Source organism: Phascolarctos cinereus, unplaced genomic scaffold (assembly GCF_003287225.1).
Source record: "Phascolarctos cinereus isolate Bilbo 61053 unplaced genomic scaffold, phaCin_HiC Scaffold_2;HRSCAF=192, whole genome shotgun sequence".
NCBI lineage: Eukaryota > Metazoa > Chordata > Mammalia > Diprotodontia > Phascolarctidae > Phascolarctos > Phascolarctos cinereus.
Genome location: NW_027555625.1, coordinates 159,521,204 through 159,541,816, shown reverse-complemented (window position 1 = coordinate 159,541,816; position 20,613 = coordinate 159,521,204). Strand labels below are relative to the sequence as shown.

Sequence of the window (20,613 nt, the reverse complement as noted above, 5' to 3'; positions counted from 1 at the left end):
CTCATATTATTCAATACTCCCATATTATTCATTACTCTCTGACCCCTTATTTTACAAATTAGGAAACTGAAGCCCAGAAATGTTAAGTGAGGGTCACATAGGTATTAAGTATCAGAGGAAATATTTGAACCCTGAACCCATGTCTTCTGACTCCAGAGGCATAGTTTGTGACTTTTATAAATCTGTAACTTGTCCCATTTTGTTAATTAGTCTAAACTACTATATTTTCTCTTGTAGATTACTAGAGAAAATACCTTTAAAAAACCCTAAATCTATGAAGAACTATACATTCTAAGTCCATTGGCATGAAGGAAAGAATTAGAAGCCTGACTTGGTGAGATCACTAGGCTGGGAGAATGGGTGGCACCAGGGCAATACCAGTAAGGGGAGGCAATAAAACAGACCCTGGTGGGGAAAAAAAAGTGGGACTGGGGGAAGACTAGGAAGTGTAGCACCTCTATTGCAAAAAAGGAAAAAAAATTTATGGGGAAAAAAACCTAAGACAAAACTCTGAGGCTTGAACCAAGGTCTTATGGAAAAATGTTCTGTTCTCCTATATAGTCTTAAAGAGTACAACCACCTTCACTCTGTAGGGGGCAGTAGATACAAGTCTGGCAACAGGAGAACACCAGAGCTTCTGAGTATATAGAATTGGACCAAGCTTTGTAAAATGAAGTACTACTTTTGTAAACTAGCAGAGTCTTTGCATACAGTGGTCTTGATAATGTTCATTAACTGTGTAGAGTGTACATGACTGCTGTCTTCAAATAGCTGAAGTGCTATCATAAGAAAAAGGAAGTATACTTGTTTCCTGTAGCTCCAGAGAACAGAACTAAGGCCAATGAGTAGAAGTTACAGGGAGGTAGTGTTCAATTCAATATAAGCAAAAACTTTCTAACAAAAAGGACTTTGGAACAATGGAATGGGCTGCCCTGAAAAGTAATGAGCTCATTATGAAAAGTATTTGAGTAAGTTGTATAACCAATCTTCCAAAGCTGCTGTTGAGGATGTTCTTTCATTAGCTATCATCAAATGCCCATTATAATGCAGAGAGCCTATGATCCCAGCGTAGTTCATTAAGGGTTTACGAGGAAGATTCAAGCAAAATCTATATAAATGCTAAACAGTAGCTTGAGAATTGAATTCCAAAAGATGAATCTAATTTGTTTTTCATTAAGGTGTCACAATTTGTGGATGTATTCATTCTTAGAATAGTCTCTGATTGTCTGCAGATTCACTGGATCATAGATCACTGGAATGTGTCTTACGAAATGTCTAGCCCAAACCCCTCATTTTACAGATGAGGAAGCTGAGCCCAGGGAATTTAAGTGATTTGTTCAAGGTCACATAGATAGTAAATGCTAGAGATTAGGATTTGAACCCAGGTCTCATAGTTCTGAGTGAAGTGCTCTATCCACTACAGCACCATGTGCTCTCGCCACCCCTAAAAATGATGCATATAACAAAATGGTGTGTTACAAAGAATCTGGCAGTCCATGAAAACATAAAATAATGTGGAGATTCCCACTAATGCCTTGAATGACACTGGAATATCAAGCACAATAGTCCAAATTTCTTTTGCAAAAGAAAACCACATCCTGTCTTCCAAAAAGATCTGTCCACACTTAAATGTTATATGAGAACCAAAAAAAATACTACTTGGTGAGGCTGTAGTCAAGCCAAAACTATACAGTGTACTTGGTCTTTGAAGGAGGCAAAAATCTTGGGGCCAGCTAGAGGTCCAGACTAAGAACCACTATAATTACTTATTGTTGTTTTCAGTTGTATCCAACTCTTCATGACCCCATTTGGGGCTTTCTTGGCAAAGATACTGGAGTGGTTTGCCATTTCCATCCAGCTCATTTTACAGATGAGGAAACTGAGGCAAACAGGATTAAGTGACTTGCCCAGGGTCACACAGCTAATAAGCGTATGAGGCCAAATTTGAACTCAGGAAGAGGAATCTTCCTCACTCCAGGCCCAGTGCTCTATCTACTATCACCTAACTGCCCAAGAATTACTTATACAAAGCAGAAAACTCAAGATGCATTGATGTTGAGTGAAGGTTCTTGAACAAAGATACGAGGCAGTACTATCTAGTGAATACTGTGCTGGAACTGAAGTCAAGACCTAGGATCAAACTCATTTCCCACACCCCACTGGTACAACCCATGTCACCCTGGGCAGGTCACTTAACCCCTGAGTGGCTCTGGCAAGTGCCTGAGCCCAAGTTAAGGATTACAGTATGTGTGGGCAACTAAAGATCATTGTGCTGATGAAATCCTTCTCATAAAATGCAAGACTCTGGTAACAAATCCCAGTGGAACTACCTCTATCAGTGTCTTCTCACTAACTGTTTTTCCTTTTAAAATTGTGTTCACCTATTTTAGTCCTTATGTCTTTATAGCCATTCACTTAGCACACATTTCTTAATCACTCCTGTACTGTTAGGCTGAGAGATAAACTTTAGTACTTCCAGGGACCAATTGTTTAACTGATTTGAATCTTCCTCTCCACACTTTAACATAAACAATTTTTATGAGGTGCAGCAGACCCCAGAAAGTCTTCACTTGGTGGCCCAACCCTGTGAATATGAATCTCTAGTATAATACACACAGCCTGTTCTAAATTCATACCAAGTCATCACTCATAGATTTAGAGGTTGAAGGTTTCTTAGGGAACACCCAGTCCCTCGTTTTATAGATTTGGAAGTAGCAGAACTGAGATTCAAAAGCAGGTCCTCTGACCAAATACAGGGTTTTTCCCCACTACATCTGCTTGTCCTCATCACCACCCTGTGACCTGAGAAGCCCTTCAGTAAAATAAGTGGTATTTCTATAGCTATTTCCCAGGTAATATGCACAATAGGAAGCACGCCATCCTGGATACCTTTTTGAGTCCAAGGGTGCTGTAGGAGCCATGGAAAATCTCTACAGGACAATGGGACCCAGAATTCTCAAGGACAACTATGACTACGCTACCTTGTTTGCATTGGGAGTCTTTTCCCACTCTCCCCAGCACAGCAGCAGAATATTGGGCAGCCCACTAACACCAACAGCTTATCACCTCCACGGTCTCTCTTAATAGCTCCTGGTTAACTGCTGTGCCTGAATCAGGTGCTGCTTTCTAGAAGCACTGCTTGTGCCCTGGGTTCTAAAGCCTCCCCTCCCTGCCTGTTTCTCTCACCAGAGGCTTCATGCCCATGGAATAATTGCAAACCTGGAAAAGAGCATTAAAAGAACTGTGCTTTCCTTTTTGCCAAGCGTTTGGGCGATGTTACTTAATCTTTGCTGTTTATTGTCCTTTAATGAGGGTCCACACTATAAAGTACAGATCTGGGCATGACAGATTTAACAGAGTTCACCAAGTCTAAGTAGGTACATTCAGCATAGACTGCACCACACTGACCAGTTCATTAAACTCAGTGTTTTGGAAGTGGCCACGGTCTGTGAATTTGTGCAATTTGGCTCCCAACTTATTGGCCACTTCCTGCTGTTCACTCCAAGGAAGGAAAGGATCATCAGTGGACCCAAACTGTACTATATGTTGGCAATTGGACTTGATCTTCTCCCACTGCCAAGGACGGTTGAAGTATCCTGTGAAACACAGGGAAAAAAAAGCTTATCTTAAGTCTGGTAAAACAGTTTTTAGTATTATCCAGACACTTTACTCCAGTTAAAACACAGAGGACCAGAACTTTCTGACTATAAGCCAAATCCACTACTGTTGTACTAAATCAATAGGGCTTGACACTGTATCATAAATGAGGGTCCCACAAACCTATTTAGATGACTAGGGTCCTACACCTGTAGACTAACTTGATACAAGAGGCTTGTGCCTAAAAATACCTAACTTTCCTCTCAGTGAATAATTGGTAAATGATTTTTGCACACTGAGAGACTTTTTTAAAGCCCTCCTATACTGTATCACAGCCTGAAAATGGAAACACTCGAAAAGGTCAAAAGCCTCTCTCAAATAATAGCTTAGCTTTTCTATGGTCTATGCTTCCTTGGGTGAGGAAAAGAAGTAAGAAATATAGCTCACATTTTCATCTCTTCCAACTATGTGCTCAAAGTCCAAATTTATTCCCTGCCTTTCTGGTCTTTCTTTTCTCTCTCCATCCTCACCTGCCCTGATGTTATTTTCATTGCATTGGAAATTATGATACATTTTTGTTACTTTATCAATGTGGACCAGATTTGACATGATTATCAGAATGGTATAATAAAATTGAATGAGTTTAAGTTATGCTGTCATGTGAAAGATGTCATAAGCAAAGGGTTGATATTAACCATGTCTCTCAGGAGAGGCTATATGATAAATGAGAAAAGAAATGAAGTCATGTATAATGGATATCATATTGCTTGCCTCCTCAAGGGATAGGGGAGGGGAAGGAGGAAGTGAATTTGGAACTCAAAACGTTCAAAAATGAATATTAAAAAAATTTTACATGTAATTGGAAAATATTTGAAGAAATAAACTAAGAAGTGAGGATTGTAAATGAAAATAAGAAATCTGAAGATTGACATTTGAAAGTAGTGCATAGACAAATGAGAAAATAGGGATTAAAATAAATAAGAAATTGTAGGCAGGTTGAGATGGAAGGGAATAAAACCTAAATTACCACTTGCTTGTTCATTCTCATCCCCCAAATCTGATGTATATGCAGATACTAATATGATAGCATATACACGATGTGTTTCTGCATACCTGGGAAAAAGAAAATAGTGTTAACTGAGCTTATATCACAGCACTTCTTTCCTGGAGTTGGTCAAAGCCAACCAAAAGAAAAATTTGAATCTATTTTACTTTGTTTTCAGAAAGCCGGTAATGGAACAATTTGTTACAAGAACTACATCCTTCCCTCCAAACTCCCCCCTTGGAAGGAAACTAAGAATGCCTAACCCAAAGGCTAGTCTGAAGCTGTCTGCAAACTAATAGGTGGAGTGGTTTCTGAAGATCTCAGCAACTAACAATTTTAAGATAGCTTTTGTGACCAAACTACCTTTCCTGGGCTACTGAGTTATATTTGCTTTTGAAAAACGTATTTCTGAGGGTCCTCCTATCTTCAGTCAGTCTCAGGGGCTTTTGAAATAGACGGTTTGGGGCAGGTAGGTGGCACAGTTGTTAGAGCACTGGCCTGGAGTCAGGAGGACCTGAGTTTAAATCCTGCCTCTGACACTTAATAGATACCAGCTGTGTGACCCTGGGCAAGTCACTTAACCCCATTGCCTAGCAAAAAGCAAACGAAATATATAGCTTGTATAAGCTAACTTTTTCAATACTACAAGGACTGATAATTTAGTTGATGAGGATAGCTCCTTCTCTACCAACACAGAACTCAGTTCTTCTATAATTCCAGTGGATCACCTGTACATGTAACAATGGCCAGTTGCAATTGACCTGGAAATTTTAACCCTTTCATCTCCAGAAGTTCCGCCCTTGCCTGCACCGCCCCCATCCCTATCTTCTGATTCTAATTTGTGACTGTCTCTACTGGCACAATTTCGGGAAGGCTCTAGCCGTGCTTCACTTCACTCCCTATTCTCATACCGCCATTTGGATAGTCTCACCAGCTTCCTTGCTTCTCGGGTGCCCTCTTCAACTCCGTCCCCATCTCCTTCCATTTCTAGAACATTGTTCAAATCAACTCTTCCACGGTTACTGATTCCTGGAAGAGGTATGTTGGTCTTTTCCTCAGTGGCCTCACTCACCATTCCATCAACTTTTAGGATCAAAGTGCCCCTTTTTGCCTACAGAGTCACCACTGACTAATGTGTATTTTCTCCCCCTATCAGAATGCAAACTAGAGGGAAAGGCTTTGTAATTTATATTTATTGTATGTTTGTGTATCCCCGGTTTGCCACAGTGCTTGACACATAGTGGGCACTTAATAAATACTTTTTCAGTCATTCATTCAATTTCCCAGGGGATGAGTAATGAAGATATAGGAACAAAGAGTTCCCTAAAGAATTGCTATTAATAAGCATATGAAAGACTGCTCAAAATCATTACTAATAGGAAATGAAAAACAGAACAACTTGGAAGTTTCACTTCCTATTTAGAAATTGGCAAAGACCATAGAATGTGGGAATAGTAAATTCCCATTGACTCTTGGAGTTTCAGGAACACAGGCATATTTATACACTGTAGGAGGAGCTGTACATTGGTTCACAGAAAAGCAATTTGGAATCATAATAAGAAAGTGATTAAAATACCCACAATGCTCTGGCCAATACCCACTTCTAGGACTCCAGGGTGGTAAAAAAATGGAAAGAAATGTGCTTCGTACACCAAAATATTTATGGCCACACTTTCTCTAGTAGCAAAGAACTCTCTAAAACAAAATAGATGTCCAACAGTTGATTTGGGAATGGCTCAAAAATGTATGGTACATACATGAATGTAATGAAATATGACTGTGTCATAAAAAAAAGAAGGATGAAGAATACAAGGAGGCATAGGAAAATATAAATTGATACAAAGTGAAGTAAACAGAACAAGGAAAACAACACCTATCATGATTATAACAATGCAGGTAGAAAGAAAATAAGAACAACAAAAATAGAAACTAGAGTAAAGATCAAGAGTAAAGATCAAGCTTGATCCCAAATAAGAGATAGGAGAATGTATTCCCTCCCTTTTTTTTGCAGAGGTGGGAGACATGGAGGTGGAACATAACATATACAGTAAGACTGGAATGATGTGTTGGTTAATATTGATAAACTACTTTTTCTCTTTTTTATTCTTTGTTATAAGAGATGGATGGCTGTTTGAGTGAAGAAGAGGGAAGGAATATATTTTAAATGGTCATATAAGAACAAAAGTTAGCAATAAGAAGGTTTCCTAAGAGTTGTAGAAAACAAAAAATTCATTGCCCTACAGTCAACCTAGAAAAGACCTCAAAGCTGGCTAGGCTGATCCCTCAGAAAATAGACATATATTGTTGCCAGATCAATATGCAAAGCTTTTCTGGCTTTGTAGAATCTCCCAGAGCTTGTGATCCACTGGCATAGTTTAAAAGAGCCCAGGATCACCTCTGTGCCACAGTGAGGCCTCAGAATGGATCTGTGAGGGGGTTATAGGCCAACATTCCGAGAAAATGTAGTTTAGCCAGACTTGGGAAAAGCAACATTTTCCTTCATTTTTCAGATATCCCATTGTAGCACATTAGCATTTTCATTTTGCCATTTTATTGTTTCACATTTGACCCCTTCTTTTATTATACTGCTGATGTGAATTGATGTGAGTAAAAGATTATGGTATTTAGTGAGCAATTCTTTAATGTAGAACTAATATGATACTTTAAGCTGCTTCTGGATGCAAGAGGCCAAGCAAACAAAAACATTTAATACGGTGGAGCCCTGTAACTAACCCAGCCCTAAACTGCTTATCCAGCCAGTTACTTATCTATCCTCTAGTCTTTGTGTGGGATAGTGCTGGATTGGATAGCTGCTATCATTTATGTATTAAAACTGAAAACTGCTGTAGGGGTAACTATGTGGAGGTGTTACTACTCCAATTTCCCTTTTCTATTATAGCTACAGAATAGCAGGTGAGAAGGGAGTGCATTCCAGGCATAGGAGACAGCCTGTTCAAAGGGATGAAGATGGAAAATGGAATGGCAGTCTGAGAAATAGCAAGAATGTGATTTTGACTGAACCAAAAAGTACATGGAGGAGAGAGGATAGGGCTGGGACAGGTAGGTTAAAGCCCAATTGTCTAGGACTTTAAATGCCAACAGAAACAAAAAGCTTAAGGTGCAAAAAGGCAGGCAAGCAGAAGAATTTCAGGCGTACTTTTGTAGGTGTGGATAATAACCATGAACTATTTTACAAGCATTCATACCTCATGGCAGCAATGGCACCAGAACTGTGTCCTATGATGATTGTCTTCTCATCACATTGGAACTCAGACTCCATAAAAGGCAGCCAAATACTTTCTCGAGCTACAACTGATTTTAAGCAGATAGATGAAATTTAACATTACTTGATAGTGATAATTACAGTCTGTTAAGATCATGCTATACTTTTCAGCAAGTGTAGTATAGAGTTTCATAAACTCTTAAAACTGCATAGTAATTTCCAAAAAGAAGGTCTATATATTAGACACAAATCAGGACATGGGATCAGAGCCAAAGGATTTGTTGGTGCTAGACAGTTTGATAAGTGTGATCTGGCAGGTGGTTTTATTTTACTGTGTTCTCATGAGAAACCAATAGCCACAGGTCAAGGAAACAGGCTGTTCAAAAATTCTCATAATATTAGGAAAACATACAGCAGCATAGTCAGTATATAAGTAGTAGTTTACTTTTTAAGTACCCTCTCAAACATGTAGTCTCCCCAAGTATCATTTCTTTTATTCCTCATGGAAATGAGACTTTCAGAAAGGTATATCTCAGGGGCGGCTAGGTGGTGCGTGGATAGAGCTCTGGCCTTGCAGTCAAGACCTGAATTCAGTCTGGCCTCAGACACTTGACACTTGTTAGCTGTGTAATCCTGGGCAAGTCGCTTAATCCCAATTGCCTCACCAAAGAGGGGGAAAAAAGGTATTTCTCTGAGAAATTATTATGAAAGTATGGAATGAAAAACCAAGCTCAAGAAAAAGTAGAAAATTGAATTTTGCCTCATGGCTCAGTGATAATTGTCCTTAAAGAAATTCAAAACTCATCCCTCTTAGAACCATCTGTTCTTAGGAAATTAATATTATACTTTTGCTTCTCTTATGTCATTCCTGTGCCTGTGATGAGAAAAAAAATGAAAAAAGATAAAGGGATTTTTTTTTAATAAAAAACTTACTTGGGTCAGGCATATTTTGAGATAAACATTGGAAGTCAGGTATCTACAAAAGAAAGATATCAAAGGAACCAACTTGATTAGTTAATACTAGATAATTTCCATAATACATGTTTTTTTGATGTTACTATTATCAATTCATTTGATCATTTATTAATGTCTACAGTGTAACAAACATCGGTTAGGTGCAAGGAGGGGATACACATGCTATGGTAGGAATGACACGTAAGCTGGTATTTTTCCCTAAAAGGTAATGAAATCATCCTTAAGATTTAATTGGTCCAGGACACTAAGGCTCAAACTGTAGAAGTAGCTTCTTGGTTGCCTAAGTACAAAGGCCTAGTAGTTGAGGGCTTCTCAGGCTTGAAATACTTCCAACCAGGCATACTACCCTGACAAATTTGGAGGCAGGGAACCTGTGCCCACCTGAATCAATTCTCTCTCCTTGTTCACTGTCCTTTCTATCTACTGTTAAGTAAACCTCTTTTTGTTAAGTGTTAGCTGGGCTATATATATTTCATTCCAGTTTTGAACCTAACAGCTGAACAATTCTGAGGTCAGGCCTGGCGCAGAACACACACACGCACACACACACACACACACACACTCACTCACTCACTCACCCACCGAATTTCAGAGTTGGAAGATATCTGAATCCATCTAATCCAACTTGTAACTGGAAAATGATTCCCTCTAAAACTTCTACTTAAAGACCTCCAATTAGTGGATATGGAAATCTATCTTACCCTACAGGAAAACTGGGGCGGAAGGGGGACAAGAGAGCAGGGGGATGATAGAGGGGAGGGCAGATTGGGAGAGGGGGTAATCAGAAGCAAACACTTCTGAGGAGGGACAGAGTCAAAAGAATAGAATAAATGGGGGGCAGAGTAGGATTAAGGGAAATAGAGTTAGTTTTTCACAACATGACTACTATGGAAGTGTTTTGCATAACTGCACATGTATAACCTGTATTGAGTTGCTTGCCTTTTCAATGAGGGTGGGTGGGGAGGGAGGGAGAAAATTTGGAACCCAAAGTTTTAAAAACACATATTTTTAAAAAAATGTTTTCACATGCAACTAGGAAATAAGGAATATAGGAAATGAGGTACAGAAATCTATCCTGCCCTATAGGAAAATAGAAGGGGAAGGGGATAAGGAAGGGAGGGGGAGACAGAAGGGAGGGCAGAATAGGGGAAGGGGTATTCAGAATGCATGCCATCTTGGGGTAGGGGTAGGGGTGAGATGGGGTGAAAATTTGGAACTCAAAATCTTGTGGAAGTGAATGTTAAAACTAAAAATAAATAAATTTAAGAACTTTGGTGGGGGGGAAATTTAAAAATTTTAAAAAAGACCTCCAATTAGGAGGAGCCTATTACCTTTCATGGCAGCCCATTCCATGTTTGGATAGTTCCAGTTGTTTTGAAGTTTTTCTTTACATCAAGGTACCTCTCTGCAGTTTCCACTCATGCTTCTAGTTCTGCCTTCTGGAGCCAAAGAGAATGGTTCCAGTGCCATATGATGACCCTTTAAATTGCTTGGAAGACAGTTCTCATGTTTTCTCTCAGTCTAAACATCCCCAGTTCTTTCAACTGATTTTCATGTGGCATGAACTCAAAGCCCTTCACCCTGGTCAGGATACTCTCTAGCTAATCAGTACTCATACACATGAAATAGGGGACTGTATTGATTAACCCTGAACTAAACTGACAGCTGCTCTGGGATAGGCAAAATATGGTGGACTGAACTAAACTTCTGATGTAGAAAGTTGAGGCACCCTCGACAGACTCTCCAAGAAGATAAGCCAGCCTTTTGAGCAGCACCAGCTCTGTATTTTTTTAAAAATAAATTTACTATTTATTTTCAACATTTATTTAAAATTTTTTGAGTGCCAAGAAGGCAAGAAATGTGATATCAATTATACATTTGAAATCACACAAAACATACTTCCATGTTAGCCACGTTGTTAAAAAAAAAGCAAGAAAAATAAAGTGAAAAAATTATGCTTCAATCTGCTCTCAGCTTCTCTAAGTTCTATCTCTGGAGGTAGATAGCACATTTCATTATGTTTTATCCTAAGTTCCTCAGAATTCCCTTGGATCATTGCATTGATCAAAACAGTCAAGTCACTCCTAGTTCTGTATTTTTGTTAGTGCCTCTGTCTCCACTTTTCAGTTACGTCTGAAATTGCACTAAAAACTCTATATGCTTAAAGTAGGTAATTCCATTAAATATTTATGAACATTGTGCTCAGGGTTAGGGATAGGAAAACAATAATAGTTCCTGCCCTGACAGCACTTACCACTAGTAGGTGGATGTAATACATACACAAATAGAACAAGGACAGGTTCATTAGAGAAGTATTAGCAAAGTACAGTGTGTCCCAAGCTTTAACAGCTTAAAACTACACTAAGACTTCTGGGGAACCCTGCACTATTTAGGCGAGAAAGCTTCACAGCTTATTAAAACTTCAGGCAGCCTGAAGGAGACAAATACTTCATACTCTCATTGGGGAAGAAGGGCTGAGACTGAGGAGACTTGAGAGGTGCGAGGAGAAAATGAAAAGGCTGAGCAAAGAGGCAAAGGGGAGGTAGTGTCTGGGTTACTACCAGATCTCAGTGGACTAGACTGGGCTGAGTAAAAGAGTTGTTCTGCTTTCCTTAGCAGGATGCAGTGGAGACAATCAACAATCGTTTATTAAGCCTTTGCTGTGTGACAGGTGCCGAAAGGCCAAAATGTCCCTGCCCTCGAGGAGCTCATGTTCTAATGGGGGGTGGGGAGGGAAAGGGAATATGTAAAAAAAAAAAAAGTTCATACAGCGTAAACGGTAAGTATTCTTTGAAAGAAGGCCCTAGCATTAAAGGGGAACTGAAAAAGACTGCCTGCAAAAGGAGGTGGGATTTGACCACAATCTTCAAGCAAGCCATCCAGGAAACCTGAATTCAAGTCCTGATTCCTCACCATTTACTTGACAAGTTGACCTTAGGCAGGTCACTCACCTTTTCTGAGGCTCAGTTTCCTTACCTGTGAAATGGGAGGTAGTAACAGTTTTACTATGTACCTCATTGGATTTCTCTAAACTGTGAAGCACTCTATAAATATGAGTCATTATGATGATTATTTCAAAGGGGAAACCATTTAGGTCTCGACATATGTAGTCTTCAGCAAAGTTTTGGGGGCAGAAATGTTTCTGGGGGGAAAAAAAGCATTACCAGCAAGTATTTCTCCCTGTCTCAAAATAAACACATAAATGGGACATGCAGGAAGAAAATAAGGGGAGCAGTGGAGAAAGCTGAAAATACAGGTAATTGTTTGCCTGTGACTAGTCCACAACTCTCCTTGGACTGAGCTAGGAGGGGAGTAAAATTCTTAAAGAAAAAAACAGACATTTCCTAGAGTCTTACCTTTTCCAGTCTCTTTTTCACCCATCCATACCAACCATGGGTCACTACATCACCTCCTCCGTTCCCAGGAACGATCACAGCCTTGCTAGGAGAAACCATCATCCCAACTGGGAATGTTTCTCTCCAGCGCACGTCTATTTCTCCACTGAGGAAGGCTGTACCTATCACGAGAGGGTAGGATCATAAGGCATCATGGGACTTGTAGTCTTTGCAGCAGTAGGTCCTAGAAATATTAGCACTCTAGCTAAAGACTTTTCAGTTCAAAGTATGGTAATGAAAGCATATTTTTTCACTTTTTAAAAAAAACATGGCTAATATGGAAATATGTTTTGCATCACTTCACATGTATAACAGGTATATTGCTTGCTTTTTCAATGGGTGGGGGAAGGACTTGAGGAAAGGAGAAAATTTGGAACTCAACATTTTAAAAATCAATGTTAAATAAAAATTTTTTTTAAAGTACAGTAACGGGTAGTTTGAAATTAAGGTCATGTCAAGAACTATTGACACAATATTTTCCTGCTAGTGACAAGAGAAGAACCTGTCACATATGATGAAAAGTTTATATTTTGCCTTGTAAATTGATTGAAGTTAGGCTGCAATTAATATATGGCAGCCCTAGATGGCGTCTGTGTTTCCTTCCAGCTCCATGATCCTATGATCACTTACCAGTTCTTTGATAAGTCACTTACAGTCTCTTAGTCTCAGATCTCCATCTGTAAAATGACAATTAAAAAAAAACCCATCCTACTTCCTTCAGAGGGCTTTTTGAAGACAATCTATGTAAAGCACTTTGCAAACTTTATATCAGTGATATTAGCTATAGTACTAGTATTTTTGTGATTTTATTGGTGTGGAAAATCCCTCCATTTGGCAGGTGGCAATATAATTATAACTTATAGTCTTAGAGAGTTGCCTGAGGTTCAGCAACTCGCCTATGGTGACACAGCTAGCTGGTAGGTACCAGTGGCAAGTTTTGAAGTCATATGCTTCTGACTACAATGCTCCCACTATACAACATTGCCTTCTTGCAAATTTTAGAAGTCTATTAAATGACTGTTGCTATTGCTGTTATTATCTCTAGTATCTTGCTGACATAAAACTAAATTTCTATCTTCCTTAAAATAAAAGAATAGGAACTGGACTTGTGATTTCATTAAAATAGGGAATTCCCAGTTGAGGGGACTCTGCCAGTAAAAGCCATCCCCCTTCTAGACTTTGAATTGCGTAGCTCTGACAAGTTAAGTGACTTGCCCTGGGTCAAGGAACCAGCATGTATCAGAGCTGGGACTTAACCCTACTTCTTGGTGACTCTATACTAAATCACAACTGCCTCTCTTCTTCACATATAGCTTGTATTTTTCTCTTGCTAAAGACTTCTTTCTTAGTCAGTTCTGCTAAAATGATTGTTTTTAAAATGCTGATTTGTTCCAATGTGATTGATATATTAGGAAACAATTTGAGCATAATGAATTTTGGTCTGCTCGTTCCCAATTTCATCTCACAAAGACAAGAGGACAGTGAAGCACACATCCACATTTGTTGTTACAACTGTGCACCCAATTTCAGATAACTCTCCTTCCACCACTTCACAGTAACTCACAAGCTGCAACCCTTCTGACTCCCACATCCACAAGCAAACTTCTGTTCTTTTTTCAAGGTAAAATGCCATATTTATTGTATATCTTTTGTTGCAGTAGTGGGCAGAGGAAAGTTGACAACTGAACCCAGGAATTCCTCCCCAATCACTCACAACTTCAGCCTTGACTGAGGCCCTGGCCTCTAAGTCCTGGAGTTTCCACTGCCCTCAACTATAGCTGAGATCATTGTACCATAGCTCAACTTAAATGTAGGCTAAATGGTATCTCTGTGGATCCTGCTACTATTTATCATGGTATTTATGTATTTCTTAACCACTTAACATGTATAAAAATTTACTACCATTTTTATCTTGTTCCTGTCTTTTTAATGTAACACTAATGATATTTTTGAGTTTTGTCCCCCAACCCTATTTTCTGTGTAAGGGCTGTGGTTTTTATTGTGTGACTTTTGTGGTGATTTTTAATGCATATGTCACGTTATAGCAGAACAGGCTGGAATATTTTTTTTCTTTTCGATCCTAGAGCATCTGTTAGCATAGCAACAAATTAAACATCCCCTTGGTTTTATTATTCATTTCTTTATGCTTTATGCCAGAGGCATAGCTATTACTAATTGAAGCCTGGAAAGTGCCTGTATAGCAAAAAGACGATATTAAAGCTTATATCCATTTTATGGACTAGTCATCTTTTGCGCTTCTATCTCCCTCACCCTGCCTCCCTCCCCCATATCCAATCAGTTACTAAATCTGCTTCATTCTAGCTCTGTGATATCTCTCAAACTTATCCCTTCTTTCTACTCTTACTGCAGTCAATTCAGGCCTTCATTACGTTTGCTTGGACTATTACAAAGGTGGCCCAACTAGTTTTCTGGCCTACAATCTCTTTCTCCTTTCACTCTTTTATCCTTCACCCTACTACCGGAGTATTCTTCAAAATGCGTAGATGTGAGTATATCACTCCCCTGCTTAAAAACAGGCAGTATGTGATAAACTTTGATAAACTTTCCCTCTACACTTTAAGGGGCAGGCCTTAAAGAACTTTAATTCTCCAAGAAGAGCAAGTCAGAATAACTTCTGATAACCTGTTGGAGCCATAGCAGGGGACAGAGGCAGCTCCCAGTAGGTGACTGGCCAAGGAGATAAAGGTGGATAAAGGAAATTGGATGAGGTAAAGGCAACCCAGTGTCCTCCAGGAAGCTTACAGCCAGCATTATCTTAAAAATCTAGTTGGGACCTTTCAGGGCTGCTTCAGGGGGCAAAATCAACTCCAAGTGGGTGATTATCAAAGGTGAAAGAGTCAAAGATGGAGATAAATACAGGCCAGTGCCTGTGTTAGGCAGGAGAAGGAGGCAGAAGCCTAGGATTATGGCAGAGGGTATAGCTTGATCCTAGCTGTGTGTCACAGGCCAGAATTGAGGGAAAAGTCAGGGAAAGGGAACAGGAACTAGCCATCCCAGCCATTACTGTGTCAGGCCAGGAATACCACTATCCAAACTTCAGAGGAAATAAGACCAGAGCATTGCCACCCCATCCAAGAGTGCAAGAAGGGGCAAAAGATGGTACTGACATTAATTAACTCCCAATCCAGAAACTAAGGCTGGAGACATGAGTAGAGAAGAAAACTCCTAATACAATGAAGAAATACTATGGAGTAAGAAAAGTCTCAGGAGTTAAACCAAAAAGAAAGGAGTAACTGCACATTAAGTACAAATAGATTTTTTTAAAAAAAATCTTGGCTTCAAGTACTTTGACAGTGGATAGAAGAAAGGAAGCAAGAGATAAAAATTGAAATTAAATTGTGAAGGTCAGAACTAAATTTGATACTCATAGGCTTATAGATAGAGAGCTGTAGTTTGATCTCATATTATAGATGAGGAAACAGAAGTTCAGGAAATTTAACTGACTTGCATAAGGTCACAAAGGTATTAAATGTCAGAGGTAGGGTTTGAACCCAAATCCTTTCACTCCAGACCCAATACTCTTTCCACTGTATTACAATGCCTCCTGTACTCCAGATGTTCTCTAACCAAGGCAGAACAGAGTGGACTCTCACATCCTCATTCGTAGAAGCTAGAAGAGAAATGGTACAACCTAAGATTGCTTTGGTTATCTAGGCTGCCATATCACATGACTAACTCATGTCAAGTTTATAGAGGCCATTATAATCCTTTTCAGACAAACTGTTGTCTGGACACATCTCCCCCATTTGTACTTGTGAAATAGATTTTTAAAAATCTATTTAAGAGTATACATTTAGCCCTTTGTAAAAGTTTACATTTACAGCCCTGTGTAAGAGTTTACATTTAGCCCTGTTACATTTCATTTTATTTGATACAGATCAATTTTTTTTATGCTTTTGAATCGTTACTCTGTCATTAAGTGGGCTAACTATGCCTCCCAGTTTTGTGTTATCTCCAGATTTGATAACTTTCCCTCTACACCCCTAAGTCATTTATTAAAATATTAAATAGCGCAGAGACAAATATAGATCCATGAAGACCTCCACTGGAGAGACTGCCTTATAAGTTGACATTGAACTATTTATGACGAGTCCAGTTTAAAATTGTCTAGTCCAGAAGTATCAGACATGCTGCCTACAGCCATGTGTTGCTTCCAAAAGTCCTAAGTGCCACCTGAACCAGATTAAAATATAATTGAGAAATATTTAACAAAATAAAAATATAATAGAATATTAATAGTGTTAACATGTGTTTTCTTTTTTTTTAACATTAATATTTTGTAGTATGTGGCTTTTCTAAGATATATGCAACTTGCAAGGATTCTTATATACAGTTTAGTGGTTCTGTTTCTATTTGAATTTGACACCACTAATGTAATCCACATCATTCCATTTTCCCCACAAAAAATAACTCAAGAAATTTTATCAAATGCTTTGCTAAAATCTAAACAAATGGTATCATTCAGTATAGTGCAGTAGAAATAGTATTTTATTTTAGTCAGATGACTTGAGTTCAAATCCTGCCCCTTACTCCCTGCATTCTTGGTCAAGTCACATAACCTCTATTGGAGACTAAGTTTCCTCATTTGTAAAATGAAGGAGTTGGACTAGATGACTTCTGAGTCCCTCCTAGGTCTGAATTATGATCTTGTGATCCTTGGTCTATCAGTTTAGTACCTAGGGTTAAAGATTGGACCTATGATTTCATTGGCATAGAGAACTGCCAGATGAGGGCACTCTCTCTACCCATGCATATCTGCACTTCTTCTGCAACTTAAAATCTTTGAGAGTTTCCTCTAAGTTAGTTGTTGTTGTTGCTCCTTCATTTTTTTTTCTGGGGGGGGCGGGAAATAAGGCAATCAGGGTTAAGTGACTTGCCCAGGGTCACATAGCTAGTGAGTGTTATGTGTCTGAGGCCGAATTTGAGCTCAGGTCTTCCTGACTCCAGGTGCTCTATCCACTGTGTCATCTAGCTGCCTCTTGCTCCTTCATTTTTGAAGAGGACCAATGATACGACAAGGGTGATTTCTTGATTTGCTCATGAATTGTATTTAAGAGAGGCCAAGTTGTCAGCCTCACTCTCTTCTCTAGAGTCATCAAAGTCCAGTGGCAAGACAAAAATTTAGAAATTGAGTGACTTGTACAGGGTCACACATTCAGTAGGAAGATTTGAACCCAGGTCTTTCTGACTCAAAGGTCCACTTTGTCGCTACCAGGTTACTCTGATGAGAGCATCAATTTAGTGATCCTGCCAATAACAGAAATAAAATTAGTATGGTATGACTTGTTCTTGATGAAGCCATACTGACAAAACCAAGGCAAATTAGCCTGGCACTCAAGGCTTTCCACAATCTGTCTCCAACCTACCTTTCCTGACTTATCATATATCATATATTGGCTTAAAGAATTCTATGTTCTTTCTAAACTGTATGACTCAGTATTTCTTAGGTTCATCCTGCACCTGCCCTCTTCTCTATCTTTCTGCATGCCATCCCCTATGTTTGACATGATCTTCCCCCATACAATCAATCTTTCCTATTATAATCTATCCCTTCTTTTGTGGAAGCATATTTTTAAAAGCCTCCTTTTTAGTTCAACTGAAAATATTAAGAAAAATATTTCTCCAGCCAAAACTTTTTCCAGATTTTTCTCTTTTGGAAAATGTTTGAGAGGTCAAGAATAGAAAGCTAAGTAAGGCCTGGGGGAAATGGATTAATGGTGGTGATCAAATTTAAAACAAAAAATATATCTGGTCTTTTCCATATTTGCAAGGGATTAAGACATCAGGGAAGTTGCCTTGTATTACTTTAAAAATACACTTGAGGAGAGCAGCCAAGAATAGAATTGAATAATTATTAAGTGACTTTTGTTTTTGATATTCTTAACCTGGAATATACTGAATTTTAAAAGGTTTGTGAGTTTGGATGGGAAAAAAATAATTCTATTTTCACTAGCCTCTAAATAAAATTTAGCATTTCCTTCAATTATGAATGTAGGCAACAGACCACACCAGAATTAACGGTACCTGTGACTTTTATACCAATAGAAAACAGATATTTTCAAAGCTCATTACAGTTGTCATGGCTATCTTTAAATACCGTTTACTCTCATCACTACTTCCAAATTGTTATTATTAGACCTACCACTAGACTGCAGTAGATCCCGGTATATGTTTTGAAATGAAACAGAGTTAGATCAGATTCATAGACTGAGACTCAGAAGGGACCTTTGAGAATGGGGAGCCTCTCTCCCTCATTTTGCAGATGAGAAAATTGAAGTACAGAGAGGTATAAGTGGCTTGCACAGTGCCACACAGCACAGTGGCTAGTCCCTTGACAAGTCCACTGACCTATTTATCCACCAGATCATGCTCCTTCTAAGCAGAAATTACCGAAATAACTAGACCAAGTAGCTTAGAGGGTTCAGTGGAGAGAAGGCTGGTCCTGGAGTCAGAAAAGTCCATTATTTTAAAAAGTCAGATACTTACCAGCTGTGTGACCCTGAATGAGTCATTTAATCTCTCTCAGCTTCAGTTTCCTCAATTGTAATATAGGAATAATAGTGACATCTACTTCCCAGGATTGCTGTGAGACTCACATGAGATATTTCTACAGTGTTTGGCACATAGTAGATGGCTTAATAAATACTTCCTTCCAGGAAAATGCAGCAAAATCTTGCTTCTTCACAAAGGAACCTACTGTGAATCATGAAGTTAAACTTTTTTTCTGAAGTTAACAAATCGTGTAAATGAACTTTATTAGATTTGAAAGTGAGTATATCTGTACTTGTAAGAATAGAAATAGCAAGGCACAGAACACTGATATTGTTATGTGGTAAGAATTCTCATAAGGAAAGAAGGTGAGGGCTTTCCCACATTGGCTCATAATTTATTCTTTCCAGATGTCGCAATCAGAGCAGTCATTTATGACTAGCAACCCAGATTTTCAGTGAAAGCAAGCCCTGGAATCTGAGACATTTCTGAGAAGGTCACCTTTAAATTTTGTTTATTTAAGAAACTACCAGGTGAATTACCTGGACTGAATTGTTTGCTTAATGGTTGTAAGTTCCAGGAACAATGAAGTCACTTCTAACCGGGATCTGAGGCCTGAAAAAGGATTTATCTTTCTCAAGATCTGCCCTTAAGAGAGTTTAGTCTTAGTAATGGTGACTGGTGTTTACATAGTATGCTTTTCTGAGATAGAGCAACTAAGTAAAACTTCACCTATTCAAGTTTGTTTGTCAACAGCATATACAGACATAATGCAATTATGATGTTAGTCCATAGGATTTTACTTTGCTGTGTTTTTCTAATGTGTTGCACAAACATTTTATGAGCATACCATCATTTGAAAAAAAATTGGCTTTTTAGTTTGCTTTGTGAGTTGACTCAAAATAGCCAACTCATTTGAAAAATAAAAATAATTCTGAAAATCATCCTCTGATTTGTGTAGGTTATTTTCCACTATTGCTTTAATGCCTACCACCTGATAGAGAGAGCAGTACTGTGAATAGAATGTATAATAGATTTGTGGTCAGAAAGTCCTTCAAATCTTGCCTTTGACATTTACTAGCTGAGTGCCTCTGGACAAATCAAAGTGAGGAAAGTATTTGTGCTGAAGGCAGCTCCCTTATTACATAGTCAAAGCTGTATTTTATTAAGGGGTCCCCTGAACTTGTCTTTTTGAGTTGCCATATTTTCCAGAAGCATTGGATCCAGAGCATGCAGGAGGCCCTGAATGTGTCAAGGATGAAACTCCTCCTGAGCTGAAATAATTTGTTGTTGTATCCCAAGCTGGGCTCCCTGTGTGTGTTTGGGAGGCACTCTGTACAGGCCAGGATAATGCTTGTGCAGCTGGGGTCCTTTGCAAATAAACAGACTCTCCTGTCTTCATAGTCTAGAAGTTCCCAAGGGAAAAGAATAAGGCTTTTGCCATCACCTTGCTTTTCCCCATGGGGAATGGTCTTGTCTTTTTTCCCACCTTTGCTGCACTGTTCCCCCTCCCATGTGATGTCCCTTCCTAGTATTCCTTCCTCCCTTTGTCCTGCTATTATAAAAAAGTAAACTTCTGTAAGGACTGGGAACCCTTTGGGTTCCACATGCATGTTCATTTTCTTGGAATAAACCTGGGTTTCACCTAAGTCTTGTGACATTGTGATTTTCTGTTGACAATTTCCATTAACTTTGGATCCAGCACCTAGAAATCATTAAAATGATTAAATCATATCATAACAGTCATAGCCTGCCTAGCACTGTGCCTTGTATTGTATGTAATAATCATTTATAAATGTTGAATCAAATGTTTTTGTTGAATTTCCAAAGAAAGCTGGCTTTCCAACAACTTATCCAGGGTAGCTGTC

The 20,613-nt window shown here is 38.8% G+C and overlaps 1 protein-coding gene across 1 annotated transcript; it reads right to left on the bottom strand.

The window, feature by feature from the left end:
• Positions 1–3,276: 3,276 nt before the first annotated feature.
• On the bottom strand, positions 3,277–18,827 carry RBBP9 (RB binding protein 9, serine hydrolase). The gene is made up of 6 exons (XM_020986594.2): positions 18,743–18,827; positions 12,197–12,357; positions 8,799–8,841; positions 7,849–7,954; positions 4,625–4,710; positions 3,277–3,596 (listed from the first exon to the last, which is right to left on the bottom strand). The coding sequence occupies exons 2-6, from the start codon at positions 12,296–12,298 to the stop codon at positions 3,370–3,372; spliced, it is 564 nt and encodes a 187-aa protein (XP_020842253.1). The 5' UTR covers positions 12,299–12,357; positions 18,743–18,827; the 3' UTR covers positions 3,277–3,369.
• Between the last annotated feature and the right edge of the window lie 1,786 nt (positions 18,828–20,613).